The sequence below is a fragment of the Electrophorus electricus genome, chromosome 11 (genome assembly GCF_013358815.1).
Source record: "Electrophorus electricus isolate fEleEle1 chromosome 11, fEleEle1.pri, whole genome shotgun sequence".
Taxonomy (NCBI): Eukaryota; Metazoa; Chordata; class Actinopteri; order Gymnotiformes; family Gymnotidae; genus Electrophorus; species Electrophorus electricus.
The window spans coordinates 11,189,637-11,205,327 of record NC_049545.1 but is presented as its reverse complement, the minus strand read 5'-3'; the positions used below and the strand labels follow the sequence as shown (position 1 = coordinate 11,205,327).

Genomic DNA, 15,691 nt, shown 5'->3' with positions numbered 1-15,691 from the left:
TGACATATTGTCAATTGTTGCTATGGCAGCAATGAAGATAGAACTCAGAGAAAAATAAGTGATCTACACTCTCTGAACTTTAGAACCCCATAAAATGAGTGTTATTAAACATCTACTTTTTCTTATATTCCTTATGTTCCTCTGCCTCCTCTTTCAGAAGCACTTTGTTTGCACAGCTGATGAAGGACCTCTGTCCAAAATTGTGTACATATGAATATTTTGCTCTACAGTGCAGTTATTTACCTGGAATCCTGGATTTTTTGCTCTAAATAAATAAATAAATATATAAATATATAAATAGATATATGTTATTAAGCACACAGCCACATGGCTCACAAACAGTCCACTCACCTCCACAGTTAGAGTAGATGGACTGTATTTGTGCAAACATAATGTCCTATTTTAGTATGTTTCCAACTTTTACTGTGGCAAGAAATTTGAGCCATAAATGTGTGTAGACAGAAACGGATTGTTAAAGGTTGAGAGGCTGTTCCAGGAAAAATGAGAAAATGAAAAGTTCCTGAATCTGACAGGTGGGATGGTTCCAGTCTGTTCAGCTCAGGACGTGGTATTGCTTACGGGAGCCAATAAAACTCGCTGTGATGGGCTGTGGTGTCGGGAAAGTTGTCTCCTTCACTCCCTCCATCCTCCACAGCATGTCCTTGTTTTATATTAACTGACTGTAGTAAAACACTTACTGCTATCATCACAAAAGCACACGAAAAGCCCTATTAGCCCTCGCCAGTTCAAAGTACTTCTCAAAGCCGTTCTTCTATGTGTATTGGCAGTGATATTCTGTTCTTAATACTGGAGTTCTTGCCGAGTAGCAGATAGCGTTCTGGTTATCGGATGTTGTCAGCTGGCCATCCAACAACAAACTCATTGTGTTTTTGTCTTCCATTCTGAAGTTACTTCTCTACTTGGTCTTGTTTATTACCTCAGGGTTGTTTCCTGGATGAGGAGCGGCCCGTGTGTTTTAGATTGTCAGGGTTACAGTCACGTACGCCTACGCACGCTGTGCACTCTTCACATGTGTGAGACAACTACAAAGGCAAAGGAAGCATGGAGTCTCAGATTTTAAGGGAAATTAAAGATGTTCCGATGGGAAGTGTAGTTTGACGGATGCTCGATATGTTGGAGAAAAGGCTACTGTCCAAGGTGGATTTTAGGGACATTCTCAACTGGTATCTCCTACTAAAGCACAAGGTACTGTACCTGTAGCACTTTTTCATGGCCCCTCTGACAATCACACGGCAGCCTGGTGTGGCCAGAGACACACAGGCAAAGAAGAGGAGGGTGGTTCTCCCAAATTGGATTTATGATGAAGAAGCTGAACGACTGCAGAAGAAGTACAGCGGAAATACGATCAGGACCACCAAGTACACTTTTCTCTCCTTCATCCCCAGAAACCTGTTTGAGCAGCTTCACCGCTTTGCCAATGTCTACTTCCTTCTTTTGGCTGCACTAAATTTTGTGCCAATTGTGAACGCATTCCAGCCAGAGATTGCGTTCATACCTGTTGTTGCAATGATGTCCGTCACAGCCGTGAAAGACCTATGGGAAGATCAGCGGCGGCGGAAATCTGACCGACGTGTCAACAATCTGCTGTGTGATGTACATGACAGGTGAACGATGCATTAAAGATAAGAACAAATGCACAGATATGAAATATGAGGTTAATAGAAATATAAATACACCAACGATTCTTAACCAAATTGGATTTAAATAAGATTCCAAGAGATCAAGCACCACCCTTATAAATACGAAGAAATAATTAAGCTAAAAGCAGAGAAATCTCATTAATGCTTTATTCAAATTTACCTGCAGTCAAAAGTATTAAAAGGTTTCCTATCACATGGCTAGCAAGTTGATAATGTATTCAAAATAAGAAGTTGGAAGGTTTGAGAGAGAACTGTTTTTCTGCGACAGACACCATAGAAAATCTACCACAGTAAACAAACACAACAGAAAATCTGCTACCACAGTACAAACACCAAAGAAAATCTGCTTTACAGACACTAGAAAACTTGGTACCATAGTACAGACACTGTAGAAAATCTGGCATCATAGTAAGTAGAAATATGTAAACCTGTTAACAGTATTTTTAACTTTCATCATGAGCATAGGCACTATGTTAGAGAACCAAATATTTTGAGCTTTTTGTGTATCCCTCAAAATGCACTTAAACATTATTCTTAACAGATTTTAACATTCTTAAGCAAAATGACACATTCCTCAACTGTTGTAACTAGTGTTTCATGTTAGTATCTGTCCAGACCTTTTTTGAAGCTGTCTCTTGGGTTAGCATGAGCTAGCTGCTCAGAACAGTCTAATATTGTGAGCTGAATAGAGAGTTATCTGAATAGAGCTAAATACAGAGTTAGCAGATGGACGGGTCTGCTGTAATGAAGGTCTCCTGACATTACTGTAATGTGGCACAAAAGCATATTCCTGTGGTGTCCTCCTTCAGTTCTTTCTCAACCAGCAGAGTAACAATTCTGTATCTCTTTGAAGTGTGCTATTGCTAATGTTAATCCTTGAACTCGCATATTCAGCTCCTTTTTTTCTGGTTTTCTCTTCGTATTAAACGAATATATATATATACACACTGAATATATACATTTGTAATAAACCCTGCCTGATGTACAGTGTACTAGGGTAACGAACCCTTGTAAATCATTTGGAAAGTGCTGTTGTTTTTCTTAACAGATGCAGTAGTTTAACTATGGGGAGTTCAGCAGTAGAGTATCATAATACAAATATAAAATACATGTTTTTAGGCTACTTATTGCAGTCAAAATGTCAAAGTAATTACTGTAAACAGTTTAGCTGTTAGCAGTTTTTATGATGCATATGGAGGTGGAGAGCCTGTTATGCAGAGGCACTGAGACTTTAAGGGTTAACTTGCAGTGCAATCATTACAGTATTGACGACAGTTTTATTAGTGTACAAATTACTGGGCCAGGAGGCACAATATATCTAAATTACAGCCTGCTGTGTGTGTGTGTGTGTGTGTCTGTGTGTGTCTGTGTGTGTCTGTGTGTGTGTGTGTGTGTGTGTGTGTGTGTGTGTGTGTGTGTGTGTGTGTGTGTGTGTGTGTGTGTTACACACACGCACACGTGCATATGTTTAAAGTGAGTAATTGCATGTGTACCTGTGTCCTGGTGCATTGTTAGAGTTGCCTTGTATACTCAGATACACTTCACTCCCCTATTGCTAGATGTGATGTATAAAAAGGCCATTAAATGTTATTAAACAGCACCAGACAATAAAACCATGTCATACCAAAAATAGCATGATTTAGTTCACACTTGACATTCATTGGTAAATGGACTTTTCTAGTGAAGCTGTTTAACCTAGTTAACAAGAATGCCATGTGGTCCTGAAATAAATGGCAGGGTGTAGGGTACAGCACGTATCCCCGAATTGTAGGTTTGAGATTCATGTAGTCATTATTAGCTTTTAGCTTCTACTTGACAGTTCAGCTGGATGATGAATTCATGGCTTTTCTAAAGCCAAAGAAGCTATTTAACTTCGTTCAAACAGAATCCCATGTGGTCCTGATATAAATGGGTGGGACTTAGGTTACAGGTTTTCTTTGTAGAGGATATAATATCAAAGTAGTCACTGCTTGTAGAGTTGTGTTTTCCCGGTGTGTTTGTGTGAAACAACAGCAATAAGACATGTACTGATGTGAGGATTGTGTGTGTATGGGAGACAAATGTATGGAAATTTGATGGTTGGTGGTGTCTGTGGGTGTATGTTTGTTTAAATGTCTATTTATTGTGCGTGTTACTATGTTCAAAACAGAAGTACATACCTGACTCTCTACATCTCTTGCACATGGCTTAACGTGTGTGTATGTGTGTGTGTGTGTGCATGCATGCGTGTGTAGGAAGCAGTGGCAGTATGTGGAGCGGAGATGGGCTGAAGTCTGTGTGGGAGATGTGGTGCGTTTGTGTTGTAACGAGATCATTCCTGCTGACATGGTGCTGCTTCACTCGTCTGACCCAAACGGAGTGTGTCACATAGAGACCGCCAACCTGGACGGAGAAACCAACCTCAAACAAAGGCAGGTGGTCCGAAACATCTCTCAGCAGGTGATTAATCCTTTTTAGTATTGCCTCTTTCTTTCAACTTCATGGCAATGAAAATGTGACAAGGATTTCAAGTGATTTTTAAACATGGTTTATACATGCACATGTTGCTGTCTTAGGGAGTTGAATTTACTCCTGAGAATTTCAACAGTCGCATTGAATGTGAAAACCCCAACAATGACCTGAGACGGTTTAGAGGCTACATGTGAGTCTGTGGAACTATTTGGATTGCCATTTAGATGTTTTGTTTAGTTTTTGGCATAATGTTAATGCTGGTTTGATATGTAAAGACATAAATTTACATAATTACATAGATTGCTTGAACTGCGTAGAAGCAATTGCTTGCTTTCTCCTAAATCTGATCTGTGTATCTGCATGTTTGTGTATGCATGTGTGTTCAGGGAGCACCCCAACAAAGGACGTGTTGGATTACACAGTGAAAACCTTCTCCTGAGAAGCTGCACAGTGAGAAACACAGAGACTGTGATTGGCATTGTAGTCTATGCAGGTACCACACACAAGTGCACACCAACAGCTCTGAAAGCTAATCCTATCCCTAACCCTAGAGAGGATGATCTAGTAATATAAGTCTGTGTGTGTGTGCGCGTGTGTGCGTGTGCGTGTGTGTGCGTGTGTGTAGGTCATGAGACAAAGGCAATGCAGAATAACAGCGGGCCACGCTATAAGCGTAGTAAACTGGAGCGCCGACTCAACATAGATATTCTGTGGAGTGTGGTTATACTACTGCTTATGTGCTTTGTTGGTGCTGTGGGTGGGTAGCTTGCACACACAGAAGCACACATACACCCACTATACAACGAACACAATTCTATCTGCATAATCCACCTCAGCACAGTATCAAATGTGATGGTGTCCTTCCTTCATTCAGAAACCTTTTTGTTTGTGTCTGCATTGTTAAGTCATGATCCGCCCATGATTGCATTCACTAGGCCATGGTGTGTGGCTGAGTGGCCTGAAGGATGCGGTCTTCATGATCCCAGACAACACACACCCTGCCCTGGCTGGCTTCTACATGTTCTGGACTATGATTATTGTCCTGCAGGTGTGGGTTCACGACTGCTCCATAATCACTGCTCCTCTGGCCTACCCTGACCCTCAGCACACTCACTGCACATCTTCATAGCTTTGCTGCGTCCACTGGACACATGCCCGGGATTTTCTCATTCCTCTTTCCTGTGTCACTGGGTTACAGGTGCTCATCCCCGTCGCTCTGTATGTGTCTATTGAAATAGTGAAGCTGGGGCAGATCTACTTTATCCAGAATGATCTGGATCTGTATAATGCCAGGCTGGATTCTGGCGTGCAGTGCCGGGCGCTGAATATCACTGAGGATCTGGGTCAGATCCAGTATGTCTTCTCTGACAAAACCGGAACGCTGACGGAGAACCGCATGCTGTTCCGCAGGTGCACCGTGGCTGGCACAGAGTACCCTCATCACGAGAACGGTGGGTCCTCCCTCACCTCTCAGCATCCTGCGGTGTTCAGTGTGTTCTGCCCTGCGACTGTAAAGCGTCATTGAGCATGGGGAAAGTATTATAACGATGACCGTTTCTCAATGTGAGGTCCCTGAGCCACTTCAGCTACTTGCTTCATGTAAGAAAGCCAGTCCATCACACTCTCCCGTCAGCTGAAATTCAAGAATTTTATAGTTTGAGTTCCGTGAGAACATGTCCATCTATATTTACTGAAACACCCAGGAATTTATTATGTGTGGCAAATATCATGCTTCTTTTAACTGGATAGATGCCTTTCTTAAATTAAGTGGGTACTTGTCTGGCTTCCTCTAGTCTGCAGTGTTCATTTACAGTTCTGGGATTCTTACCCTGTTTTGAAGTGAGTCGTTTGGTTACATATACTCTCACCAACAGTTTGTTGTGGCTTGTACTGAGCTTGCCACATTATTGTTGAGCATCATTAAAAAACGGCTTACGATGATTTATTGATGGGGGAAAAAAGCTTAGTGATTATTAGTTTAGTAATACATTTGATTGTGTATTAGTATGGGGTTGTTCCTGCCATGTGCCATGTGTCATGAATGATGCTGAGGGAGTTGATTGCATTGACACCTTGTATAATTATATCTGTGCTCTTTTAAAATATAATTTTTATCATTTTAATTTAAAATGAAAAATACTATACTACCTACTCTGTCAGCCAGTTTTAATATATTTCTTATTATGGCGAATCACCTCCTTTATTCTTTAGGAAAGAGATATAGGAATATATCAATTGTGGATAACGTGCATCTTAGCAGCACATTAAAAAAGTAAAATATGCATAATACCATATGCTTCAAGTTCGTAGTATGCAATTACTGTGTGTGTGTGTGTGTGTGTGTGTGTGTGTGTGTGTGTGTGTGTGTGTGTGTGTGTGTGTGTGTGTGTGGTGTGTGTGTGTGTGTGTGTGTGTGTGTGTGTGTGTGTGTGTGTTCCTCCCCAGTACGTGCTATGGAGCAGTATGAGGCTGGCAGGCCTCCTGAACACACACTCGGGGTGTGCTCTCACTCCAGTAGGCGGTCCCTCAGCTCTAACCGCAGTTCTGTGTCCCTCAACACACTCGCCGCCACGCCCGACGCACACTCGCCTCCCAATGCGCTCCGCAGACATACGGCTGGGGCTTTCAGCAGCGCCATGGTGGGCAGAGGGCACACTTAAACTTCCTTATACATGCGAACATACTCCCATCACACACAACTTGAATCCCACTCTCGTGACATAATTAACCCATACACAGCTTAATTAAGTTGGGTATGTGTGTGTTTGACGGTGTTGCCGTCAAGCACCACCCTTATAAATACGGAGAAATAATTAAGATAAAAGCAGAGAAATCTCATTAAAACAAACATTAATGCTTTATTCAAATTTCTCTGTGTGTGCATATGGTCCTCAGGAGTGTGCAGTAGTTCCTGATCTACACCTGCAGGAGAAGCTGAGAGCCCTTTCCTCCACCCCCTCTCCTCTTTCACGCCATAACCCGGCAGAGCTTTTCAACATCCTGGACTTTGTGCTCGCTCTGGCGGCCTGCAACACCGTGGTGGTGTCCTCCCCCAGCCAGCCCCGTCACATGGTACGGTCCACACAGCATACGCTCTTCTCCTGCTGCTTGCTGCTTCACCTGTAATTAAATTTCACACTCTTTCCTTCAGCTCAAACCTGCAGAGCCTGTAGGGCACTGCTATTTAGAGCATTACATGACCTCTCGTGCAACAAACTGCTCAGCTCACATATCCTAAACGTTTATTGTCTAGCATATGCATTGTCTCTGGAGTCCAGCAGACTGAGAGTGACGGTGTTGCTGTTTATTGATAGTGTACATAAGCCGTTATACCGGTGGACATGAGTGAGCTTGTGTGCATTTGTGTTCGTGCCTCAGGTGCAGATGCCAATGGCCCGCACTCCACTACGCTCTCTGGAGGACATGAAGGCCCTGCTGCAGAAGCTCAGCCTCCCCCGCTTCTCCGTGAGCTCCTCCCAGGCTGCGGACAGCCCCCCCAGTTTAACCAGGAGGCTGTTCTCTCGTGGCCGCTCAGCCGTCTACACACCAAACGCCCATCCGTACGCCCCCGGGCAGTGCCACGCCCAGCCATACCCCCTCACCGGCTCCACCCCCGTACTGTCAGGCAGCGGAGGCTGGGGGAAGGGTGACGCACGAATGAAGCCGCAGCCTCGCGTAAAGGTGGAAGATGATGATGAGGACATTGGTGGTGGAGACTACAGCGAAGACGAGGAGGAGAAAGAGGAGGAGAAGGACCTGCTGTACGAGGCGGAGAGCCCAGACGAGGCGGCACTAGTGCAGGCTGCACGCGCCTACGGCTGCACCCTGCTGGGCCGCTCCCGTGAGCAGCTGCTGGTGAAGCTGCCGGGCGCTGGGCCTCTCTCCATACCACTGCTCCACCTGCTGCCTTTCCACTCCGCCCGCAAGAGGATGTCCGTGGTGATCCGGCACCCGCTCACGGGCCAGGTGGTTGTCTACACCAAGGGGGCTGATAACGTCATCATGGACCTAATACAGCCCTCGGGTGTGTGTGGGTGCTCAAAATTTTAAAACCTGCATGTGTGCCCTGTCAGTTTTTAGACCACACTTTTTATGTAATAAACATTGCCTCTACAAAGTTTAAGACAATATAAGTTTATGGTTTAACATCATATAACCTGTAAATGTCTTTTTTTCTTTTCCCTTTTTCCCCTCATTCATGTTTTAATTGTTTGGTTACGTCATGCCCTTACTGTTGCACTTTTTACAGTGTGTAGATTGGTCTCTGTTTGAGTTGTCTGTTTGTTTTGTAGCTGATGGCTGCTGCACTCGAGAGATCATGAAGCAAACCCAGCAGCACCTGGACGACTACGCCAGAGAGGGCCTGCGTACACTTTGCATTGCTAAACGAGTATGTCTTCTATCTTCATTTCCTCTTTTTGCTGCTTTGAATATATTCCCTCAGCAATTTCATTTAAAAAGGGAGAATTGAAACTAAGGCTCGTTTTGCCACAGCAATTCTGCAGAAGTTTGCCTCCTCAATAAAACGTGTTAAAAATATACTTTTTTTTTTTTTTCCATTTTTTTAATTGAAGTGTGTTTGTACCTTTCTGCTGAAACTGATATGGAGGTTTGCTCATGATTGACAGGTGCTGGAGGAGGAGGAGTATGAGGCGTGGCTTAAGAGGCATACTTTTGCTGAAACCAGTATTGAAAACAGAGAGGAACTTCTGCTCGAGTCAGCCCAGAGATTGGAAAGTAACCTCACACTACTGGGTGAGTCTAGTGAAGAAGGAAAGCAGTGCCTGAAAAACAAAAGTTTTTTTGAACTCCTAAATTAAATATGCATTAATAATAAGAATTCTTCTCTTTTCTCACTTTTGGCCTAAAAAAATACTTGAATCAACACGTTTAAACCTTTGTTTGGCAGGGGCGACAGGTATAGTGGACGGTTGCAAGATGATGTTCCAGAGACTGTTGAAGCTTTACAGAAGGCAGGGATCAAAGTATGGGTTCTCACGGGGGACAAACAGGAGACAGCTATTAACATCGCTTGTGCTTGCAAACTCCTCCAACCTACTGACCACTTACTGACTGCCAACTGTGACAGCAAGGTAAGAAAAGTGTGTGTGTGTGTGTGTGTGTGTGTGTGTGTGTGTGTGTGTGTGTGTGTGTGTGTGGTTGTGAAAACTGCGTGTCGTGTTCCCTCCCAGGAAGCGTGTGAATCCCGGCTCTTTGAACTCCAGCAGGAGGTCAGAGCTGCTGCAGAGAGGGGCATGGTCAGATCTGAAGACAGTCCTGATGTAACTGGCTTCACCCTGGTGATCGACGGCCACACATTAGACTTTGCTCTGAAGGAGGAGTTACAGAAGGTGTTCCTAGATCTGACAGGCCACTGCAGATCAGTCATATGCTGCAGATCCACCCCCTTACAAAAGAGCCAAGTGGTTCGGCTCGTTGGGGACTCTCTCAGGGTCATGACTCTTGCCATAGGTCTGTTTTCAGTACGTTTTCTAAAACAATTATATTTTTTTTGCTGTGTTCAGACATATTTATTCACTGAATGAATGTCCGATGGGCACTGTGATTTTAGGAGTCTGTTTACAAATGACTTTCACTCAGGTGACGGAGCAAATGATGTCAGTATGATTCAGGTGGCAGATGTGGGCGTCGGCATCTCGGGCCAGGAAGGCATGCAGGTGCGCTCGTTCTCTCCCCGCTCCTCCCTGTCTCTCCTCTACTCTCCAGCACTCCAGTTACAGGAAGGCTGGGTCAGAACACTGACCTAGCTGTACAGGGCAGCCTCATAAAACCACTGGACTCTTGACAGTTTGTACATTCCCAGATTGTACAGTGACAGTAGACTGGATTCTTGCAGTTTGAACACCTATTTTTCAGCAGTGTTCTAAGGTTCAAATAAAGGGGACATTTCCCTCATGTTTAGACCTATCTTACCCCTCAAGCTTGGGTAGCCCCCTCTCCAAACTCCTTCCACCCTGCTCTTAAGACTCACCCCTTCAGGTTGTCCCTTAGCCAAACCTAATCTATGAATCATTCATAGCAGTCAATCTATGTATGTGCACCTCAGCTAATGCCAATGCACTTTGAGACTGCACTTTGCTACAGTGCTTACCAAATGGTTAACTTGGAAAGCTCTTTTTTGCTAAATGTAAATGAGGCTATTATTGTGGCTGTTCTCACTGCATTATTGCACTTTGGAATGATTATTTACTGTAAGTTACACTTGAAACTCAATCTAGCTAGTATAAGATTCTTGTCTTTTAGATCATACTTTCAGATATGTTTTTTTTTAAAAAAGCACACTCTCCTTTGTGAGATTAAGTGGCTGTTCTGTGTGTGGCTCCGCTGTGTTCTCTCCAGGCAGTCATGTCCAGTGACTTTGCCATCTCCAGATTTAAACACCTCAGGAAACTGCTGTTAGTTCATGGTCATTGGTGCTACACACGACTGGCTAACATGATCCTGTACTTCTTTTACAAGAACGTTGTGAGTATAAAATTGGACACACACCAGAGGTTTACAGACGTTTACATTTACGGCATTTGGCTGACGCTTTTATCCCAAGCGACTTACAGTTATGAGTGAGTACAACTTGAGCAAGTCTACAACTTGGGCCTTGCTCAAGTGCCCAACAGTAGCACCTTGGCAGAGGTGGGGCTTGAACCAGCAAACTTCCAATTACAAGTCAAGTAGCTTAACCACTGAGCTACTACTGCCTTACTGACATGTAAAATTGAACTTAACACTTTTGTTTTAAAGGTTTATTACATATACACACTCTCTCCCTCCCCCCAGATGTACGTGAACCTGCTGTTTTGGTTCCAGTTCTTCTGTGGCTTTTCAGGCAGCACCATGAGCAACTCATGGGTGCTGATCTTCTTTAACCTGCTGTTTACATCCGCTCCACCGCTGCTCTATGGCGTGCTGGATAAGGACGTGTGTGTTGAAGCACTCCTGTGCTGGCCTCAGCTCTACCGGGCAGGACAGAACTCCCAGGTGGGGGGCATACTTGACGTGCATGCTTTTCCACCTGCACTACACTGCTCAGCCCTCCCACGCTCAGTGCACAGGCTCGGACTCGAGAATGCAGTGCATTCAGTTTTTAGGGCAGAAATAGCAGGAAATTTGACCTTTTTCTGCCTTTGCTGTAGCAAATAGGAAGAAATAAATTGTAGAAGCAGTCTCATTTTTGATTTGTTCAGACTAAATCTTATTTTAATGCCAATTAATTAAAAACAATGTTTTTTTACCGAAGATAAAACTGGTAGCATAGCAATAAAAATGTCTGTCCTAAAGCTTTAAGATGTTAGAGCTTCTTAGTAGAACATTTCACTGAGGACATTTTCGGTTTGTCGAATTTCTTTTCGGGGTTTGTGACTACGAGTAACATGCTGGCGTGTTTAATCTGGATTGCAGGCCTACCTCCCATCCACATTCTGGCTGACTATGCTGGATGCTTTTTACCAGAGCCTGGTCTGCTTTTTCATTCCATACTTTGTGAGTTCCACTGTACGGTATCTTCTGAATCTCTGCAATGCACATGTCTGCATTTGCTAATTTGGACTGAACTGTGTAAATATTAGAATGTGCAGTTAGTTTCTGCTCAGGGGTTGTTTGCCTGTGTGCTTGCTAGCACATTTTATCAGTTCATTACTGTGCATTTGTCATAAAGTATTAACATTTGTATTCTTATGTAAATTATGTGAGGGCTGATATTTGTGTGCGCGTGTGTGTGTATGCATGTGTGTGTCAGACATATGCTGGCTCGGACATTGGGCTCTTCTCTTTTGGTTCTCCAATCAATAGCTCAGCACTCCTCATCATCCTCTTTCATCAGGTCATAGAGAGTCGTACACTGGTGAGCCAATCAACACGAGAAAACATATGAGACCTGTTTTGTCAGACTAAAACATATGCAGGTTTTTTTTTTTGTTTTTTTTGTTTTTTGGCAATATATGCAAAAAATGTATTGCCACCATGGCAATAAAAGAAAAAACACTACACCTAAGGGTAGTTGAAGCTGCTTGCTGATAAACTGCTGACACATGATTGAGCCGGAGCTGCCATGGTAAAGGCTGAGGTGCAGTGGTCACTCTGTCTCAGGGACATTAGCCTGCTGAAGTACTGACACGTGGGCTGTTGTTCTACTTTTCCCTGCTAATGTTGCAATAATATTTATAATATGGCAGTGCAACTGAGGCACATGTGTCCACATCAAATCACTAGTGACTTGTAGTGAATTTCAAAGAATGAGGTTAAAAAAAATTATAATTTATTCATATCTTAGAAAGCCTGGCAGTCTGTTTCTGTATACAGCTGTAACACAACTTTACTAGACCTATTTAATTTCAGTTTTCAATAAATAACCTCTAATAAACAACTGACTATGTTGAAAGCTTTCTATGTTAAATTCCCATTTTCCTGTTTGTCAGAGAATCATTTTAATGTAGTCCTGCTAATTTATCTCCTCTCTGTTAACTCTAATGACATTGTGTGTTTATGTGATTTGCAGACATGGCTACATGTAGCGGTGTTGTAGGCAGTGCTTTGTTCTACTACATCTTTTGCCTTGCGTTCAGTGTCACATGTGTGACATGTAACTCTCCCACAAACCCCCTTGGCATTGAGAGCAGACTCATGTCTGAACCGCTTTACTACTGTGTGTGTGGAATAACCGTGGTGGTAGCATTACTACCCAGGTAAAGTTGTCACAAAAAGTAACACACACACTCGTACACATTTCTTGGTTTGTTTTCTGGTTTATTACACATACACTCTATGATTCTAACATTCTTTCACTCTCTTTCGCAGGGTGTTGTATCGTGTTCTCTTTAACTCCATCTGTCCCTCTGACTTGGTGAGGGCTCAGATACTGGAGAGGTCCTCCCCTGAGTATTGGCCCAAAATCCACAGGTGGAAAAAGAACAAACCTGCCATGCAAAAGCAAAACTCCATGCACGTCTCTAAGTGCTTCAGTGTGAATGCTGATGGGACCCACTCTGTGGCCAGCACATCACAAACGGGCTCCATTTTTTCCTGACCAGTGTGATCACAGGTGGGATCACTGGGGAGGTACTTGCCTGAACCTGTCAACTTTCAAGTGGACTCCTTTGCTCTTATTAATGATAGTGTTCATTTCCAACACCAATGTGCCTTCCTGCTTACTGCTTACTTAGCTTGACCAGCTGTCTATCTGTTCTCCACTTGCACCAGAGCATTGCCTTAAAGACGACAACCTGCCTCTGTAGGCTGCTTTAAGTAACCCACTCATACTTTGGAGGCAGAACGAACTTGTGTGGGCATGTTGAGGACAGTGTCCATGTGGTCTCTGGGCCTGTATTTTGAGGTTCATTCAATACAAGAAGTTTGGACCAGTTAGCTGCTCATAGGTCACAAATGTTACGTTGTATCTGACCACACAAAAATGCATATTACACAAGACCCGTAATACGAGACACACGGGGTTTTTTGTGCACTCTCATATATACCATAAGCCTAGACATACCTGTGTGGACGCAAGTTTGAAATGCAAACGGAAATAGTATAATGTCAGAAGGCTGAATTGGACTGTTGATTGACTGAAGTGTTGCTTTTTGTAACCAACATTAATAGTCTGGTGCAAACCAGGGATTCTACACTGTGGTATGAAAAAATGTAAGATACTGTGTGTGCGCGTGTGTGTGTGCGCGTTTATATGCAAGGAAACAAAATTAGCAACCGAGTCATAACCTCTGTCCATTTAAAAAGTATTTTTGCTATCAACAGAAAATAGGGGGGAAAAAAAAGGTTTTTTTATCTTTTACTGAAGACCTCAGCTGGAAAAGTTGTACAAGAATGTGAGTTTGGCAAAGGCACAATCATAATTGACTTAAGTCCTTACTGTTTGGTATTATCACAAAAAGCAATCGCATGGTGCAGACATATCTCATTTGTGCATTCACTCATATCAGGTCATGAACTGTTGTAAGAAAAACATCAACAAAATTGCATTAGAAAATATCAGTACACCACTGATTTATTTATTTATTATGCACATAGCAATAGTAGCAGCATACAATTTCAAATAAACTAGACTCCTGTGGGGGGGGGGGTGTGTGTGTGTGTGTGTGTGTTTTATATTATATACCTCCACACACATTTCTGCATTGTTTCATGCAAAACAAACACTCTCAGAATAGAATGGGTCATTCTGAAGAACTGAAATTTGTGCTATGGTCAGTTATAATTGCTATTACTGTGAAATGGAAACATCTAGGAGTAACAACAGCCTCAAATTGCTGAGGTGCATAGTGGATGATACAGATTCCAAACTGTTACTAGAAGCAACATCAGCACAAGAATGTGAAGGCTAGTGCTTCATGAAATGGAATGAAATGGGTATGCCAGGTCAAGCAGCTGCACACAACCCTAAGATCACTATGTGTTATATACAGTGGAAACATTCTCTGGAGTGAAGAATCAAATTTCACTATTGCCAGTCTGATGGATGAATTTGGATTTGGCAAATACCAGGAGAAAGCTGCTTACCAGAATGCATCGTGCCTACAGTAATTTGATGGAGGAGGAATTATCATCTGGGGCTTTTTTTTCAGTTTATGGGCTAGGCTCATTCCAGTCATTACAGCATAAAAAGAATTTTTAAACAATTATGATTCCACCTTTGTGACAGCACTTTGGGGTATGCCTAGAATAACTGCCTCAGACACAAAGCATGAGCCATAAAGAAAAGGTTTAACAAGTTTAGTGTGGAGGAAACCCAGTGCCCTACACAGAGCCCTGACCTCATCCCCACTGAGCATGAAATGTTGATTGCCAGGACTTGTCAAGGCATCATCATGGCATGGCTTGACAAATGCTCATTTTATTGAACAGACACAAATTCCCACAGACATATTACAAATATTGTGGAAAGCCTCCCAGAAAAGTGCTGCTTTTTATAGCTACAAATATGGTCAGCTCCATTTGAACTTTGGAATGGGGTTTTTGGAGTGTGATGTCCAGCAAGTACATCTAGTATATAGTATAGATGGCAGTCTAACATCCACTGTCTAGGGTGAGACATGAAACATCCATGAAAACATTCAAGCAATGTCCCCAAGGATAAGCTGATAAGGGAGAGCTTCAGTCAGATGGGGACATGGTCAACATGGAAGCAGAGGATGTACCATGGCAAGAAGAAACCCCTCCATGGAATGTACCACTGACACATAGCTGAGGTGCTGACATAAGGCAGTACTGAAACACAGCACAAGCCTCAAGTACATAAGTGCTAGATCAATTGAAGCAGGGGTGTATCACACCAGTGAAGACCCAAGATGTATCAAATGAGTCTCTGAGACAGTACAGTACCTGGTAGCAGGATGCATGCTGGCAGGGAAACATTGAGAGTCATATACAGGTACATATGCAAGGCATTTGAGCTGAACACCCCCAAGTCTAAATGGGAAGATCTGCAGAGTGGTGGAGATTAAAAAGCTATTGCTCCTGTGGGACCTCCAGGTCCAGACAGATAGTGGTGAACCAAACATACATTGTGATTGATTGATTGATTGATTGATAGAGAGAGAGAGAGAGAGTGT

General features: G+C 43.1%; 1 protein-coding gene across 1 annotated transcript; it reads left to right on the top strand.

Moving 5' to 3' along the window:
- The first annotated feature begins 877 nt into the window (after nucleotides 1-877).
- On the top strand, nucleotides 878-14,194 carry atp10d (ATPase phospholipid transporting 10D). The gene is given in 23 exon segments (XM_027023604.2): nucleotides 878-1,625; nucleotides 3,896-4,100; nucleotides 4,217-4,302; nucleotides 4,499-4,605; nucleotides 4,738-4,869; nucleotides 5,048-5,160; nucleotides 5,311-5,563; nucleotides 6,558-6,751; nucleotides 7,008-7,184; nucleotides 7,491-8,136; nucleotides 8,405-8,502; nucleotides 8,741-8,867; nucleotides 9,022-9,039; nucleotides 9,042-9,205; nucleotides 9,305-9,584; nucleotides 9,714-9,790; nucleotides 10,473-10,598; nucleotides 10,908-11,108; nucleotides 11,529-11,609; nucleotides 11,866-11,970; nucleotides 12,625-12,646; nucleotides 12,649-12,811; nucleotides 12,924-14,194. Coding segments are annotated over 23 exon segments (3,999 nt in total). The 5' UTR covers nucleotides 878-1,230; the 3' UTR covers nucleotides 13,153-14,194.
- The last annotated feature ends 1,497 nt before the right edge of the window (nucleotides 14,195-15,691 follow it).